General features: G+C 42.0%; 1 protein-coding gene across 1 annotated transcript in view; it reads left to right on the plus strand.

Annotated features, from left to right (window-relative positions):
* LOC145355808 (clustered mitochondria protein homolog) overlaps positions 1-16,459 on the plus strand; it is a 75,363-nt gene that overhangs the window by 22,543 nt on the left and 36,361 nt on the right. The window contains exons 5-10 of the mRNA XM_080208198.1: positions 1,107-1,252; positions 2,093-2,247; positions 5,546-5,671; positions 6,966-7,113; positions 10,951-11,043; positions 14,713-15,407. Coding sequence (XP_080064324.1) covers positions 1,107-1,252; positions 2,093-2,247; positions 5,546-5,671; positions 6,966-7,113; positions 10,951-11,043; positions 14,713-15,407 — 1,363 coding nt within the window. The remainder of the gene's footprint in view (positions 1-1,106; positions 1,253-2,092; positions 2,248-5,545; positions 5,672-6,965; positions 7,114-10,950; positions 11,044-14,712; positions 15,408-16,459) is intronic.

Raw genomic sequence — 16,459 nt, forward strand, 5'->3', positions numbered from 1 at the left:
TAGACTTTTTCAAGAAGATAAAGACAAGCTGGTGGAATAGCAAACAAGTGACAGTTAGATTTACTGCAGAGAGGTACAAATTTTGGCAGGAAGAATGAGAAAAGGCAATTTGATCTAAAGTGTGTGAAGAAACAGATCTAGGGGATGGGCATATGTACGCAAACCTTTGAAAGTGGCAGGGCAGATTGAGAAGTGTAGAAAATGGAAGCAGGAGTAGGCCATTTGGCCCTTCAAGCCTGCTTGGCCAATCAGTAGGATCATGGCTGATCATCTATTTCCATGTTATACTTTCATGCTCTCCCCATACCCCTTGACACCTTTTAAAAGCTAGAAATTTTCCGTCTTCCTCCTTAATGTGATTTGACCTCCCCAGCCTCCTGTGGAAGAGAATTTCATAAGTTCATTACTTCTGAATGAATAAGTTTCTCCTCATCTTAGTTCTAAATGGCCTAGCCCGCATCCTGAGATTGCTTAACAGGTATACAGGATCCAGGGCTTAATAAAAATGGGCATGGAGTACAAAAGCTAGGAAGTCATTCTAAACCTGATTTGGTCTCAACAGGAGTTCAACTCTGGGCCACGCATATTGGAAAGAAGTGGAGCCTTTAGAGATGATGCAAGGGACATTGAGTATGGTTTCAGACCTGAGGGACTTTAGTTACATAAATGAACTGGAGCACCTGGGGTTTTTCCTCCTTTTGAAGAATGGTGAGGGGTTTGATAAAAGTGCTCAAAATCGTGAGGAGTCTAGACAGAATAGATGGAAAGAAACTGTTTTCATTGGTAGAGTCCAGATTCAGTAAACGTCTATTTAACATGATTGCAAAAAAAAGCAGTGATGAATTGAGGAAATATTATTTTACACAGTGAGTGGTTAGGATGCAGAATGCATTGACTGAGAATGTGGTGAAGGCAGATTCAGTGATGGCTTTCAAAAGAAAATTGGATAAAGACATGAAGATTAAAAATATTGTTGGGTTTTCTGGAAAGGGTGGGGCAGTGGGAGCACCCATATTGCTTTTGCAAGGAGCTGGCACTGACTTGATGGGCTGAGTAGGCTGCGTCTGTACTGTAAACATTCAATTAATATCATATTTACTCTCTAGATGTAGCGACAACTGGAAAGAGGAAAAAACGTTCTTGTTCGGATCAACCACTTGAGATTATTGATTGCTCTCCCCCAGAATACATATTGCCAGGATCCAAAGATCGACCTCTTTCGTTCCTACAGCCTCCAACCACAGATAACAAGGTGTGTTGTGAAGCACATAGTAGTAATATGTGTGTATTCAAACAGAAAGAGCTGCTCTCTTCAAAACCGTTCTGCCGCCTTTGTATTTGAAATAGTGCAGAAATGCCTAGTTAGACAAAATAGGGGATGGTTAGAGGATGCTGTAATGTTCAGGAAACATGGCTGTTTATCAACCTAGTTCAATGTTCACAGTAAGTGCCCTGTGAAGGGTGTTATAGAGTCTTGGTGTTTCTTAGGTTTTGAGGCAGGATTTTTCAGGCCTGCCAACAGTCTCGCACACGCACACACATCACCATCACAGGACTGAGACAGGACCAGAAGATTCCGCTGCCAGCCATTGGAAAGCTGGAATTCATCTGGATTCTTCCTACAATTGAAAAATCATGGTGACTGTAGTGTCTGTATCCTAGCATGGAATTATTTTTGCAGAAATGGATAGGAATCTGATTCCGGAATCACAGAATCCCTTCAATGCAGAAGGAGGCCATTTGGTCCATTGATCCTTCACTGACAGCAATCCCAGCCAGGCCATGCCCCACAACCCCACTAATTTACCCTGCTAACCCCCCTCTGACACCTAAGGGGCAATTTAGCACAGACAATCCACCTAACATGCACATCTTTGGACTGTGGGAGGAAACCCATGCAGACGGAGGTGGGGTGGAGAGCGTGCAAACTCCACACAGACAGTGACCCGAATTGATCCCGGCTCCCTGGTGCTCTGAGGGAACAGTGATAACCACTGTGCCGTCCAAAGGTATGTATTGCTGTTAACTGGCTTGTCTTTTCCCTGGGGATGGAATAAGGAGTGGAGTTCACTAATGGGTACCTTCTCTGTAGCCCCTGCAGTGTCTGAAGTCTCTAACAGCAAGTGGTTGGAACCCTCCTCCTGGTAACCGTAAAATACGTGGGGATCTGATGTATTTCAACATCATCACAATGGAGGATCGTCACGTCAGCATCACTGCATCCACACGCGGTTTCTACATCAACCAGTGAGTGCAAGTCCTGTGCTTGATGCTTCTAATAAATACATTCATGCAGGAAACCTCAAAGGTCTTTTTAAAAAGATGTGAGGCGGATCTGGACCATTTGGGATTTCAGATGATTTACTTGTTAAAATGTTCTCAAATGTATTCAAATGTGAAATAGTAAAGTTAATCACCTAGGGTCAATTTGTGAAATCAGTGAACTGGGGAGTATTGTACAAAATTGGGATGCAGGGAGCTTGTGCATGGCTGTATTGTGTCTGTGGTTCACAAGTCAAAACCCTGTGAATATTTTATAATCTCTGATATATTCCAGTTGAAAAACTGTTCTTTGTGCACTAACCCAGCACAGCGGTTAGCAGTTCTGCCTCACAGCACCAGGGGCCTGGGTTCAATTCCAGCCTTGGGTCACTGTGTCTGTGTGGAGTTTGCACATTCTCCCTGTGTCTAGGTGGGTTTCCTCTGCGTGCTTAGATTTCCTCCAAAGGTGTGCAAGTTAGGTTGATTGACGATGCTAAATTTCCCCTGGATATTAAGGGGACTAGCAGAGTAACTACGTGGAGGTATGGCAATAAGTACTGGGAGGGATTGTTGTTGGTGCAGGCTCGATGGGCCGAATAGCCTACTTCTGCACTGTAGGTGTTCTGTGAACCTTAGCTTTTTACTAGGTGAACGTTTGATCCAATGCTTATCTGTGTGAGTTGTCAATCTCCTTTCAAACACAGTGACATTGTGACAGTGGAACAAGTATGGCCTGAATAGTTCAGATGATGGGGGGGGCCTCCCTTCGATCATTCCTGCCGATTCCCAAGTGCCCTGCAACCATTTCACACTTGAATGAGCACAAAATGGCTGCAGACAGGGCTTCTGCCCCCTCCTATTTGGGCAGAGATTGGCCAGCAGCTTTCCAGGCATGCTTATGTGCAGGGTGTAATTTGAAATGCTCATGGCAATGGACATTGGTGGGAAGAGAAATCTCTCTTAACTACCCCTATCCTTTTCCCTTCCATTAGCCAACGAACGGACAACTGGAATAATTGATTTTGGACTATGTCTCCCAAAACCAGCAAGCTAATCAAAACCAAGAGCAAGGGAAATCCTTGGGTGTCTTCCCTCCACCCCCGCTTTGATTTCAGCGCCTGGTATCAGTCTAATGGTGGCCAGTAAAGGCACTGATTAACATCAGCACATTGTCATCTATTTTAAGCCCAACCTGCATTTGTTTGTCACAATGTTCATCAGCATGGTGATTCCCACCATGATAACTGGACTGACCAATACTGTGGTACCATTCTGTGAAACATGCAAAGTATTGGCTCCTGAGCACATGCACATCCTCTGGGATGCAGCATGCTGCTGGTTCAGACTGAGAACCACATGGTTCCTGAGGTAAATTTTCAGGAAAGCAGAGCCACTGAGTAGTTCTCTCTGGATTTGGCTTAGAATGTAAGAAATGGGAGCAAAAGTAGACCATATGACCCCCTCTAGCTTGCTCCACCAAGTACGTGTAACACAAAAGGCTCTTTATTCAGGCTTTCACAAATTAGGCCCTTAAGTCCCATATTCTGGTAGTAACACGAAGCCACTAAGCATTTCCAGATGGTTAAAAAGCATAAAACTCATTACATTTTTATCAATCATAGATAAGAACGGACCTTTCTTGCTGCACCAGAGTAGCTTAATAGAAAAAAAATCACCAACTGGCTTTTTTTGACACTAAAAATAAACTGCTGATTGCTGGTTGCCTGGCTACTGCGATTACGTAGAAAGTATCTGAAAGCACAATTTACAGGGTGGAAATCTTCAGTAGTAGTTACCTGGGTGTGACCAGCCAAACTCTGCAGCTGTACACTAAATAGAACCTGTTAGGTCTTGTATTCTCTGTTTCACTCTCGATCCATTTTTTTTAGTTTGGTGTTGTATGCATTGTTTAATGCCTGTCTTGCAGAAAACACTAATTCTCTTTATGGAAGCTGCAGTTCCCATCGTCACCAAAAGACCATCAGCCTAAAAAGCTATCTCTGTTCCTTTCCCCACAGATGCTGCCAGATTAACTGAGTATTTCTGGCATTTTGAGTTCTGTATTAACAGTCATCATCCCTGTTGAATTTTCAAGTGTCAGTGCGTATGCCCACCAAATCGAGAAAGCAGCAGACTATTCATAGAATCATACAATGCAGAAGGAGACCTTTCAGCCCTTTGAGTCTGCACCAACCACAGTCTCACCCAGACCCTATCCCATAACCCCATGCACTTATCTTAGCTAGACCCCTGACACTAGGGGACAACTTGCCACGGCCATTCCACCTAATCTGCACATCTTTGGGCTGTGGGAGGAAACTGGAGCACCCGGAGGAAACCCACCCAGACACTGCAAGAATGTGCAAATTCCACACAGACAGTGACCCAAGTCAGGAATTGAACCTGAGTCCTGGCATGTGAGGCAGCAGTGCTAACCACTGCTCCCGTGCTGCCCAGCAATGGGGAGCAGCAAATGAAACCTAAACAGGCCACCTAGGCATTTGACTTTACAGTGGCATACAAAACTTCTGGAAATCCATATGTACAACTTCAACTGCACTGCCCTCACTCACTGTCTGCTACCTGAACAACAAACTCCGTCATACTGATCAAGCATGATTAATTCTGTGATATTCAGTTTGTTTTTTTTTTGCCTCAATGATTGCATGTGTCATGAACTTATTTTTCCAGGTAGATTTTTGCCTAATGCATTTCATACCCTTGATAGTGCAATTCTATTCCCCAGAGTTTGTTTAACCATGGGAAATTTTCTTCAAGTAACTCTGTGGGGACGGAGCAGGAGATTGGGGAAAGTTATTTTGCAAACCTCCCTCTGTCAATACCTTCCCTATTGACACTTCTGGGATTGCCAAAAGTGGCAATGGGACCTGGTAATTAAGCTGGTGGCAATGTGGATGGATAGTAACTTGAAACAGGTAGCAATATATATTTAATTACCATCCTAGAAATGTTGCTGACTAAGAACATCTTTTATGTATCTTTGTGCATACTTGACTGTTGCAGGTTGAGGGACTTTCCTCAAGGGAGCTGATAGTGTCACCTCTCTCCAGATTGAACCTGATAAACATGCATTTCCTGAATGAAGAAATTTGGTGCGAGCTAAAAAGAAAAAAAGTCTATCATATGGATCTTGTTGTATTCCATCTATTAGAACTAGTCTCTAATAGACCTAGCTTCTTAATCCAAGACATTGCACTAACAGTAACAACCCTGTATATTTCTAACACCTTCAAATGAAAGCTGTTTATCTATTTTAAATTAGATCAACTGTGGATTTGTTTAACCCAAAACCAGGCAGCCCTAGCCTGCTGTGCCACTCGCTGTTGGAGCTTCTGAATCAAATTAGCCCGATATTCAAGAAGAATTTTGCAACGCTGCAGAAGAAAAGGTATGAATAGAGCAAATGGACAATTATCTGTTAAGGTAGATAATAAATTTCCAGTCACACCATTATTATGGAAATCTTTTCATCGATTTCTAAAATGTCTGGAACTCTGTTCTCATTGTCCCCTCCGCACCCCATGCATTAAGGAGCCTCAAAAGTGTTGGGAATTACATCACTGAGCTGCCACTTGAAAGAATATTTAATTTACCCCTCCCCCACCTCTGGGAAGTGTCCAGCTTATCCGTGGTTCCTCTAAGGTGAAAGACAAAGTTCATGGACTCTGCAAAATGTTGGTTTAAGTTTAAACCAATGCTTTTTCTTAAAAAGAAAAAATGATCATCTTGAGGAATGCCCCTAATTTGGTAAGAACATTATGAACTTTATTTTCTAAAGTAAACCCATTAGAAGTTTATTCTATGTGAATTGTTCAAAAAGTATTAACCCACATCCAAATGGCAATCACTGCTTTATCCCTGCATTATCAGATATTGGTCACGCTTGCCCCAAACCTGGAAAATCCTGCCTGAGGTCAACAGACCTTTGCATGGTCCTTGTCTTGCCTGCTACAATTCCCATGGTGGGTGAGATGGGAAAGTTCAGCCCATTAAGTTTCTCCCTTAGATCAATGTTACCAGTGCTCTGTCCTCCTGTTGGGTAACTTTTCTGTTGTCTTTCACTTTGGTCACCTTTTTTTCTGAAGTATATTTATTAGTCACAAGTAGGCTTACATTAACACTGCAATGAAGCTACTGTGAAATTCCCTTAGTCAGCACAGTCTGGTGCCTTTTCGAGTCAATACACCTAACCAGCCGTCTTTCCTCCCACATTCTGAAACGGAGCATCTGGAGGAAACCCACGCAGACACAGGGAGAATGTGCAAACTCCACACACAATGAGCCAAGCCAGGAATTGAACCCAGGTCCTTGGCGCTGTGAAGCAGCAGTGCTAACCACTGTGCTACCGTGCCTCAGTGAGTGTGATTACCAACCAGTTAATTCTAAACATGAGAGTGCTTTGAATTTACTGACTCCAGCACAGTACTGTCCCTTTTGAATTTGCAGTAGAATTTCAAAAAATGTTTTTAGGCTTAATGCTAATGGTTAGTGGAGTCAGAAATATTTTCCCTTGATCTTGGGGATGTGCTGCTGTCTGTATTTTCGGTCAACTGCTTTTTGTTATATTGCAAATACAGCTGCAGGTTGTGACATCCTTCAGAAGTTTTTGTACAACATGATAAACATTCTGGCCATGTGGCAGCTGTAGTGTTTTTTTTGTGATTTCCGTTCTTTATTTCCAGGGTGAATTGCCATCCGTTGGAGAGGGTTGCCACACCATTCCAAACCCACAGTTGGACCGCCCCACATAGACAGCATACCATTGATTGTGTGAGGGCGGAGGATGCATATACCTCCCGATTAGGGTATGAGGAGCAAATCACTGGGCAGGTGAGATGTGGCCAACTGTTCTGATCCAGGGGTCTTTGTTAAGAGTTGGGTGGCTGGAAAATGTCAAGGCAAGTTTTAAATTCTATTCTAACAATTGGTTGTACAACACTAATTTCACTTTTTTCTCCTGTTCTATTGCTCATTCAGTATAGTTACTCTGGTGTAATCCAAGTGCTCTCGTTTCTGGAAAATACTACCACCCGCCCCCCCCCACACTCTAAAGATGTGCAGGTTAGGTTGATTGACCATGCGAAATTGCCTGTTCATGTCCCGGTAAATACGTGAGGTTTGGGCTTAAGTGAATTGTTGTTGGTGCAGCTTCATGGGCTGAATGGCCTCCTTCTGCATTATGGGGAGTTTGAGCTACAAATCAGCAGACTATTTGACTCTGCTGCAATCACAACAAGCCCAATCTTGTACCTAACTAATGCTCACAGGTTTAGGTGGTAGTTACTAGCCAGCAGAAATATGGGCAGATTTGTTTTTCTTTTACTTACTAGCTGTGCCTTCTCCATTGTCCAGGGACTCTGGCTATTAGTAATGCCATGATTTGGAGATGCCAGCGTTGGACTAGGGTAAGCCCAGTAAGAAATGTGTGTTTCTACAAGCTCGTCATGTTAAGCATTTTGAATCCTGTTCCAAGTATTGTCCTTCCTGTGAGTGATATCCCAGTGTTCATGCTCCTTTACAAACATGTCTTCTGCACTTGAAATTTGGTCCTCTACACAGATCGGGTTTCCTTTAACAGAGCATAGTTCCTCTGCACTATCCTTCAAACTCACATTCTGTAATTACACTTCTGGCACACTTGTATGAGAAGCTATTGCCCTGACCAAGACCATAAGAAGCTACAAAGAGTTGTGAGCATAGCCCAGTCCGTCACACAAACCAGTCTCCCATCCATTGACTCTGTCTACACTTCCCATTGCCTAGGAAAAGCAACCAGCATAATCAAGGACCTCATACACTCCGGACATTCTCTCTTCTACCTCTTTCCATCAGGAAAACAATATAAACGTCTGAGATCACGTACCAACTGACTCAAGAACAGCTTCTTCCCTGCTGTCATCAGACTTTTGAATGAACCTACCTATATATAAAGTTGGTCTTTCTACACACCCTAGCTATGACTGTAACACTACATTCTGCAGCCTCTCCTAATCTTCTCCCCTATGTACTCTATGAACAATATACTCTGTATAGCATACAAGAAACAATATTTTTCACTATCCCAATACATGTGACAATAATAAATCAAATAATTCTAGGTTCTTAATTTTCATCTCTTTTAAAGCTTCTGAAATGTATTGACTTTTCCCAAGTTTTCTTCTGAATGTCCAACCATTTTCTTCAGCTCTGTATCTTTCTTGTATCTCTTCCAGGCTTCCTCCTGGAATGTAGACTATTCCTAGGTCTTCTCTGCCAACTAGTTCTTCAGTTATTTCAAAGCTGCAACTTCTTTGAGTGTGTATTCTGCCCACTGTTGTGTCTGGCCGCATTTCTGGTTGAATTTTCCAACTTTCACTTTGGGTTGCCAACAATGTAACTCAATTTAACATATCCTTCTGGTGTATTTGATGTCTCCAAATTTGATTGTTCAGATCATAAATAGTGTTTCTTTGGATACTTTTGTCATGTATTTTCAAAGATATTTACTCAGCTTGACATTTGTGTTTCAAATCTTCCAATGCAGCTTTGATGTAAACATTTTCCAACCTTATTTCATTTTCCTTTAGCAGAGTTTGTGTATTTTTGGTTACATCAGATAGCTTTCCTTCATTCACAGTCAGCTCCTCACTTCCCAGTGCCGCCTGCACGTGCGGGTCAGGTAATGTTCTGCACTGCAGGGATTCTAAGAATGTATTGGGGTTTCGAAAGAGAGCGCTTTAGGACTTGTGGAAAATTTGTTGCTTCACTGGAACTCTCATATATTTTAGCTCAGGTAATTTTTTCCCAATTGTAGCTTGGGGGATTTCCATATTTTGAGTTTTTTGTATGCTTCAGAACTTGAAGATTAAAATATTCAAAGGTTTTTAATATTTCATTGAAACTGATTAAGGATTCATCAATGCGTTGTATTAGGATTACTTCATCCAGGACAAAAAGTCATTAGTCTGGACTGCTTTTGACTTCCTATGTGGACCTGATGTACTCCAGTAATTCTCCAGGACACCCAATTTTCCATTAGTTTTGGCCCCTGAATGAGTCTGAGTGAAATATAAAAGTGGAGGTTCTGCTTTAAGAGCTTTCTGAATTTCAAGATGGCATCATCATTCCCTTGGAGAGTTTGTTGGTTGCACTGGCGATTTATGCTCAGTTGAAATGTTTTATTTCAACAGTGGCTGTCTGGTTCAACTGCCCGCAGAGTTCTTTGCTCAGTGTTTTACTTAAAGCTGCAAATCTGTCAAAGGCTGGCTTTTGCTTTCATGCGGCTGAGTTTAGAAGTCACGTTTCTCCCAGATTAGATTTTCCCTTTTAGAGAGCCCGGACGCTGAGTTGGAGATTGGGTTTTTCCAAACTGCACTTCTGATTCTGAATAATTTAAACGTATCTCAGGACATGCTATAGCCTAGCATTTTAAAAGATTTAGCTCACCCCTGCTAGACCTGCTGACTCTGCATTCTGGGATTAGAAAGTGGATTACCAAAGCAGATTCAATAGAGTCCTCTGCTGCAGCAGGAATTTTAAATTTCTGCTTGCCTTTCCTGAATTTTTTTCCCCCTGTTCCTCTGCTTCTGGAACGTTTTTTCCTGGTCAGACTGCTTTGCTGAATGTTTTTCTCAATCTTGCAACGTTTCAGTTTTTCTGTCTTTTCTGTGAGGCTTCAGGTTTTTCCACAAGCTGCCACCATCTTGTAGAGTGTTGGTTACAGTTCCTTAGGTGTGAGCAAGTCTTCATTGTCATAGATGAGTTAACTGTAAGCATTTATTGACTCTTAGAACTGTTTACAAATATATAGTAAAGGGTCCAAGCTCAGAGCTGTTTCCATGCTTGTCGGTACACGTGGCTTTGTCCAACACTAGACTAACCCTGGTGCAAGTCATATGTTGTCTAACATCACTGTATGGGTGGTACTGTACTTAGTCATGTTAACCCTATTTTTTTCATGCGATTTGAGCATCGTTGGCTGGACCACATTTATTGCCCATCCTTAATTGTCTTTGAAAGTCAACCACATTCTGTGGGTCTAGAGTCATGTATGCCATACCAGACCAGCAGGTTTTCTTCCCTCAAGGGTATTAGTGAACCAGGTGGGTTTTTACAACAATAGGGAATGGTTTCATGTTCACAGACTTTTAATTCCAGATTTTTATTGAATTCAAACTCCACCATCTACTTTGGTGGCATTTGAACCCAGGTCCCCAGAATGTCCCCCTGGCTCTCTGCATTACTAGTTCAGTGACGATGTCACTACACCACTGCCTCCAGTATGTGCCAGACCCTTATTCGACACCCTCTAGGCCTACATTTTCGCCAGAGTAAATAATATTAACTCGAGACTTCGCTCACAAGATGCTAATTTTTCTTCCTGTGCTCCTTTCCCTGATTTCCTTCATGTGCGTGGACTACAATTCAACACCATATTGAAAAGTTTGGATGTACCAGAGTCAAGCACTGCTCATTCTACCTGGCATCATTGTTAGTCTGCAATCTCATTTACTCACTGAGCAGTGGGATGGCAAGGATTTGAAAATTCATGCCAAGAAATATTTTGTGAAAATCTTGTAATAACTAAATAAACTAGAACTCTGAAATTTCAGTGGTATCTGATCCTATAAGGTGATTATTCAGCCTTTTGTTTAATTGGATGATTTACTGCCTCATGTTTCTCTAAAGCCCCGGGACTGGAACGAGGAGTTGCAGATGGCATGGGAGATGCCGTGTCAGGACCTGATGCAGCGGATAGTGAGGAAGCAGACCATCTTTAAGGTGAGAAATAAAAATATCTCTTCACATAATTCCCATGTGTTTTCTGTTGTATTTCACCACAGCATTAATATAACATACTCCCAACTACTGTCTGAGAGCAGCATCAGGTATAGCTTATCCAGATAGACCCAGCGGCCCTTAAGGAAACCATATGGCCTTGTTGGCTTCCACAGTGATGGGGCTAAGAACAGTAGCCTCAATCTACAACAACACGTTGGGTTGAACCACTGGCTTGCTGGCTGCATTGGAAGGTTGAATGTTTTCTGGAACTTGTATTAGGAATTAAATACCAGTAAACAGTGGCAGCATTATTATTGGATCGGGGAGGGTTTAAGTTGTCAATTACATGTTGGGGATTAAACATTTCTGGAATTCTATGCCCACTCTCCCAGTGACAGCCACATACCCTCGTACTTGCTTCCGTTACTCTCCCCTTACCATCATCCTTGTGAACATCTGCCACTGTTTATAAAACAGTTTTCCAGCAGCTGTTTTTCTAGGTAGGAAAAACTTGGTTAAAGGACTCAGTTGAAGTTTGCTTACAGAAACTTGGCCATAACTTTGGGCTCGTTGCAGGGACTGGATTTAAAAAAAAAAGTTCAATCTTCAACTCAAAGCCCCTGGAATGAGAATTTACAGATGGCATGGGAGATACTCTCTCAGGACCTGGTGCAGTGGATGGTGAGGAATAAAAGCACCACTTCACATCCTTCAGAATGCATCTAGTTAGAGAAGGAAATCTGCGTTCCTTCCCTGGTCTAGCCTTCATGTAACTCCAGAATCTCCTCAGTGTAGTTAACTCTTAAATAACAAGGGCAATTGGGGCTGAGCAATAAATGCTCAGCCAGCTGGTGACGCCCAAAAACCTCAAGAAACATTCTCTCATGTTCAGTCCTATCCAAGGAAATCACTCTTAATTTCCAGTTTAATATTGAACTGATCAGAAGGTCACACAATGAATCTCCTGTGGAGAATCCTACTTTCCATGACTTACATGCTGGATAAGAGGAATCTTTAAGTGAAGCCAGAAAAAATCCAGCTGCACAGGAACAGAGCTTATCCAGCCAGCATGCTGTATAGGCCTAGATGCACAGGTCTCAGATACAGATGTCTTCACCTCTTCTCAGAGTACTAGCATTCTGGCATAAATGGAGGACATGTTGACTCTTTGTCATGGGAACAGGATTCTGGCAATCAGTGAGTGGAGGAGTGGACTTCCTGAAATGAGTGATATTGTACATGCCTTGGAGAGTGAACAAAATACTCCATGGTTTCTCCCTTAAATGCTGGCCAGAGGCTTTTCAAGTGGAAGTTGACCCCAGGTGTAGGAACTGCCGATCTACATTGAGGACTTCCCTGTTGAATCGTTTGATTTTCCTGAATCCATCATCCTCTGGGGAAGTTTTGCAGTTACTTCCACAGCAGTCACTTTCTTCAGGCTACCCTGCAATTTGTTGAATTCATTTCTGATTTTGGGGTACGGAATGTAAATCCTGGCCATTAGCTGCACATCTTGAAGGATGCAGAATATTTGATTCTCTTTACTAGAACCCCTTCTCTTTGTATGAGGGCCCTGGAGATCATTGTATGTTTGTTCTGCCGCTAGTGGCAAACTGGTCTTGTGCCTCTGCTCAACTGCAAAGCTCCCTTCCACATCTTCCTTGTGCTCTGGGTCTCCCCACATGTCAGTTCCTCAGGGGATGTGGCAGAGCTGCTGATCACAAGGAAAACAGTGGATACGGGGCAGCTGAGTGTTTATCAGCATTGTCAGGGCTGGTGGAAATTGAAAGAACTTGTTCTTCTTTGCTTTATCTTGCAACATCTGAATTCATTTTGTTGTGCTTGAGTGGCGTTCTACTTTCTGCAGTTGGGTTAATAAGGAAATGGCAACTAACAAAGAAACCGACTAATACAATTATCAAAGAAAACACACACATTGATCAAGCCCACAATGTGTCATCCCCATCTTCAACTGCCAGGTCAGAGTTCAAATCCATTGTGACCGTTGGTATGTGTTGGCGCATTCTCCTCCAGCGGCCTGGCATTGCATCACCTTTTCCTGTGGAAGGAATTAATATGTTGCTACAGTTTGCAGGCACAATTGACAGGGAATTGTGGATCTCTGAGGGAAAGGATAAGTGTAGAAATTAGAAGCAGGAATAGGCCATTCAAGCCTGCTCCACCATTCATTTTGATCATGGGTGATCATTGAATTCAATATCCTGATCCTCTCCCTTCCCTGTAATATGCCTTTAGCCCCAAGAACTATATTTAATATAGAATTTTTAAAATATAATTTTTGAGACCTTCCACTGCATTTATTATTTATCACGAGAACATTTTATTTAGTAGCAGATGGTTCATTTAACAATTAATAGTGATACAATGTTGACATTGTATGAAGAACATTTATTCTCTTATTCCAGAATGAATTTGTTTTTATCAATGGCAAGAGAATAACGCACGTGAATTCAACCTGTTCTGTTTGTTCAACAGTTTCATCCTCCTGTTGCTTTATGTAATATTCTGATGTTCAAACATCAGTTCATTTCCTCAATTAATTATTTCTGTAAATGTGCTCAGATTGACAGCTGATCAGTTACTTGATCGTCTGTATGACGGGAGACAGAGTAGGGGTTAATATGTGTTGTTTGTGGTGGAGTGCTCCAGGATTGGTTTTGGGACCCTTGCTTTTCCTAATATGTATTTACTGATCTAGACCTTGATGTTTAGAGCAGAATTTCAAATAATATTATGAATGTTACAAAAGTTGGAAGCATTGAGTGGTGAAGAGGATTATGTAGAACTTTAAAAAGACATAGACAAGTTGGTGGAATGGGCAGACAGGTGGCATATGAAGCTCAATGCAGAGATATGTCATAATTAATTTTGGTAGGCCAAACAGAGACAATTTTATTGATAGGGACACAGAATACAAGAGCAAGGAGGTTATGTTGAATTGTGTAAGTCACTGGTTCAGCCTCAGGTTGGATATTGTGCTCTGTTCTAGATGCCGTACTTTGGGAAGGATATGAAGGTATTAGGGAGAGTTCAGAAAAGAATCACAAGAATGGGTCCAGGGATAAGGAACTTCAGTTAGGAAGATAGATAGGAAAAGTTAGGACTGTTTTCTGTCGAGGAAAAGTAGTTTGAGAGGAGATTTGAAATTTAAACTCCCAAGGAGTCTGCACAGAATAGATAGGAAGTGATGATGAAAGCTTTTCCATATAGTGAGTGGTTAGAGTTTGGATTGTAGTGTCTGAGTGTGATGGCGGTAGATTCAATTCAAGCATTTAAAGGGGAATTGGACTGTTTCCTGAAAAGGAGGAATGTGCGGGGTTACAGGGGGAAGGCAGGGGAATGGCACTTGGTGAGTTAATTATTTAGTGGGAGAGACTATTGCAGAAAGGCTTCCTTCAGCCCCACCACAATTCTGTGATGGTTCCTTCACAGGTATTCCAAAAATTGTTTCAATTTGTTGACCTGGAAACTTCCAATCGGATAAGCCTGCATAAGATCTGCTCTGTTGCCTACACTGTCACTTTGGAGACCTAGGAACTTGCATCTGGGCTGAGTGTTAGGGCTTTTACTGCATTAAAGACTATCCCTCGATCGGACATGCATCCAAACAGAGTCACCAATTAAGATGCCCTTTTTGTTTCTGACTAGGTGAACAGTGATTTTGTAGCAGCCGCCATTCGTGGTGCAATGGCAGTTGTTGACGGGAACATCACAGCCATCAATCCAGGAGACTATACCAAAATGCAGATGTTCATCTGGAATAACATTTTCTTCAGCTTTGGGTTCGACGTCCAGGACAATTACAAAGAGTCCGGGGGGGATCACGCTGCCTACGTCGCATCCAGCAATGACTTGAAAGGGATCCAAGCTTATAGTAACCTCGATGTGGAGGGTCTGCATGTGTTGGGGACTGTAATAGTGGATTACCGGGGCTATCGAATAATCGCACAATCTATTATCCCTGGAATTCTGGAACAGGCGCAGGATCAGAATGTGGTGTACGGATTGATAGATTTTGGGAAGACTGTCATTTCTAATCATGAGTACATCAACTTGTTGATGAAAACATCCAAACCGCTTTGGATTCAGAAGCATCTTGTCCTGAATGAATTCGAACAGCCCATTATGTTGTGCTCCTCTGTGGATTGCAAAGGGATTGTCGGTAATGACGGGCGGCGCTACCTTCTGGATCTGTTCCGGACATTCCCCTCCGATTTGAACTTCCTGCCAATTGTTGGTGAAGAGTTGCATGAGGACTGTCAAAGACTAGGATTCCCAAAGGAATATCGGCATAAACTGTGTTGCCTTCGACCAGAGCTAGTGGAGAATTTCGTCCAACATAAGTAATGTTTTATCTAATGTAATTTATCATAATGCATGGCAGATCATAGAATATTACAGCACAGAATCTATTCTTTCAGTCAATCCTCTCCATATTGATGTATTCCTCCACCTAAATCACCTAGACTTCTTACTCCCAGTCCACTGCTTGCATTTTGATTTCCTTTCAATATTTCTTTCTGAAGCAACTATTAATTATTTTGCATTTAGTTCCATGCCTTTTTGTTTTACTTTTAATGTACTTGCATTTACCATTTATCAATCTTGTCAGGTTCCCCAGCTCCTTTACTTTATTTTAAACCTCACCATTCATTGTTAAACTCTGGCCTACATATTAATCTATTGGTGTCCTCCAACCTTTCTCAATCCTCAAACCATTTTGCTATAATCAGCAATATTAATATTCAGTTTACTGTATCTAAGTCCAAATTATTTATGCAGTTAATACATCATAATAGTCTCAACTTGAAGCCTTGCAGAACACCTCCATAGTTCCTCTTTCCAGTTTGAGAATATTTCTTTCATCTCTACCCTTTGCTTCTATCCTTCAAACTGTCTGTCACCTGAAGACCACACCTTCCCTGTTTCTATGTTTCGTTTTTTTTTGTCACGAGTAGAAGGAATAACTTATTCGGTCTCTCAAATCTGTTCTTTCATTCGATAGATCAAGGCTGATCTGCATCTTGCTTTTTATTTACCTGTCTTGGGTAAACCTTAATTACTAAACCTTAATGCCCTTGCTTAACAATAAGCCATCAATCTCAGTTGTTCCGTTTTTATTTGACACAAAACTAGCTTTTCGGTTGGGAGGGTGATGAATCTTTCACGTGGCTTCCCATGAATGTTTTTTGAGAAACCATAGCCAGGATTTTATGACCCCTCCTGCCCGCTAGGACACTATGGTCCAGCCAGAATAAACAGCAACTCAAATGGCTGCCACATCCACTGAGGGAGATGTTCCCTGGCAGGACTGTAAAATCCTGGCCCATCTAAATTTGGTTTTGAAAATCTATTTACTGCTGTTTCTTTAAAAGTCTTGTTTCTTGCTCTATGC

Source organism: Carcharhinus amblyrhynchos, chromosome 20 (genome assembly GCF_965287045.1).
Source record: "Carcharhinus amblyrhynchos chromosome 20, sCarAmb.v2.hapA, whole genome shotgun sequence".
Taxonomy (NCBI): Eukaryota; Metazoa; Chordata; class Chondrichthyes; order Carcharhiniformes; family Carcharhinidae; genus Carcharhinus; species Carcharhinus amblyrhynchos.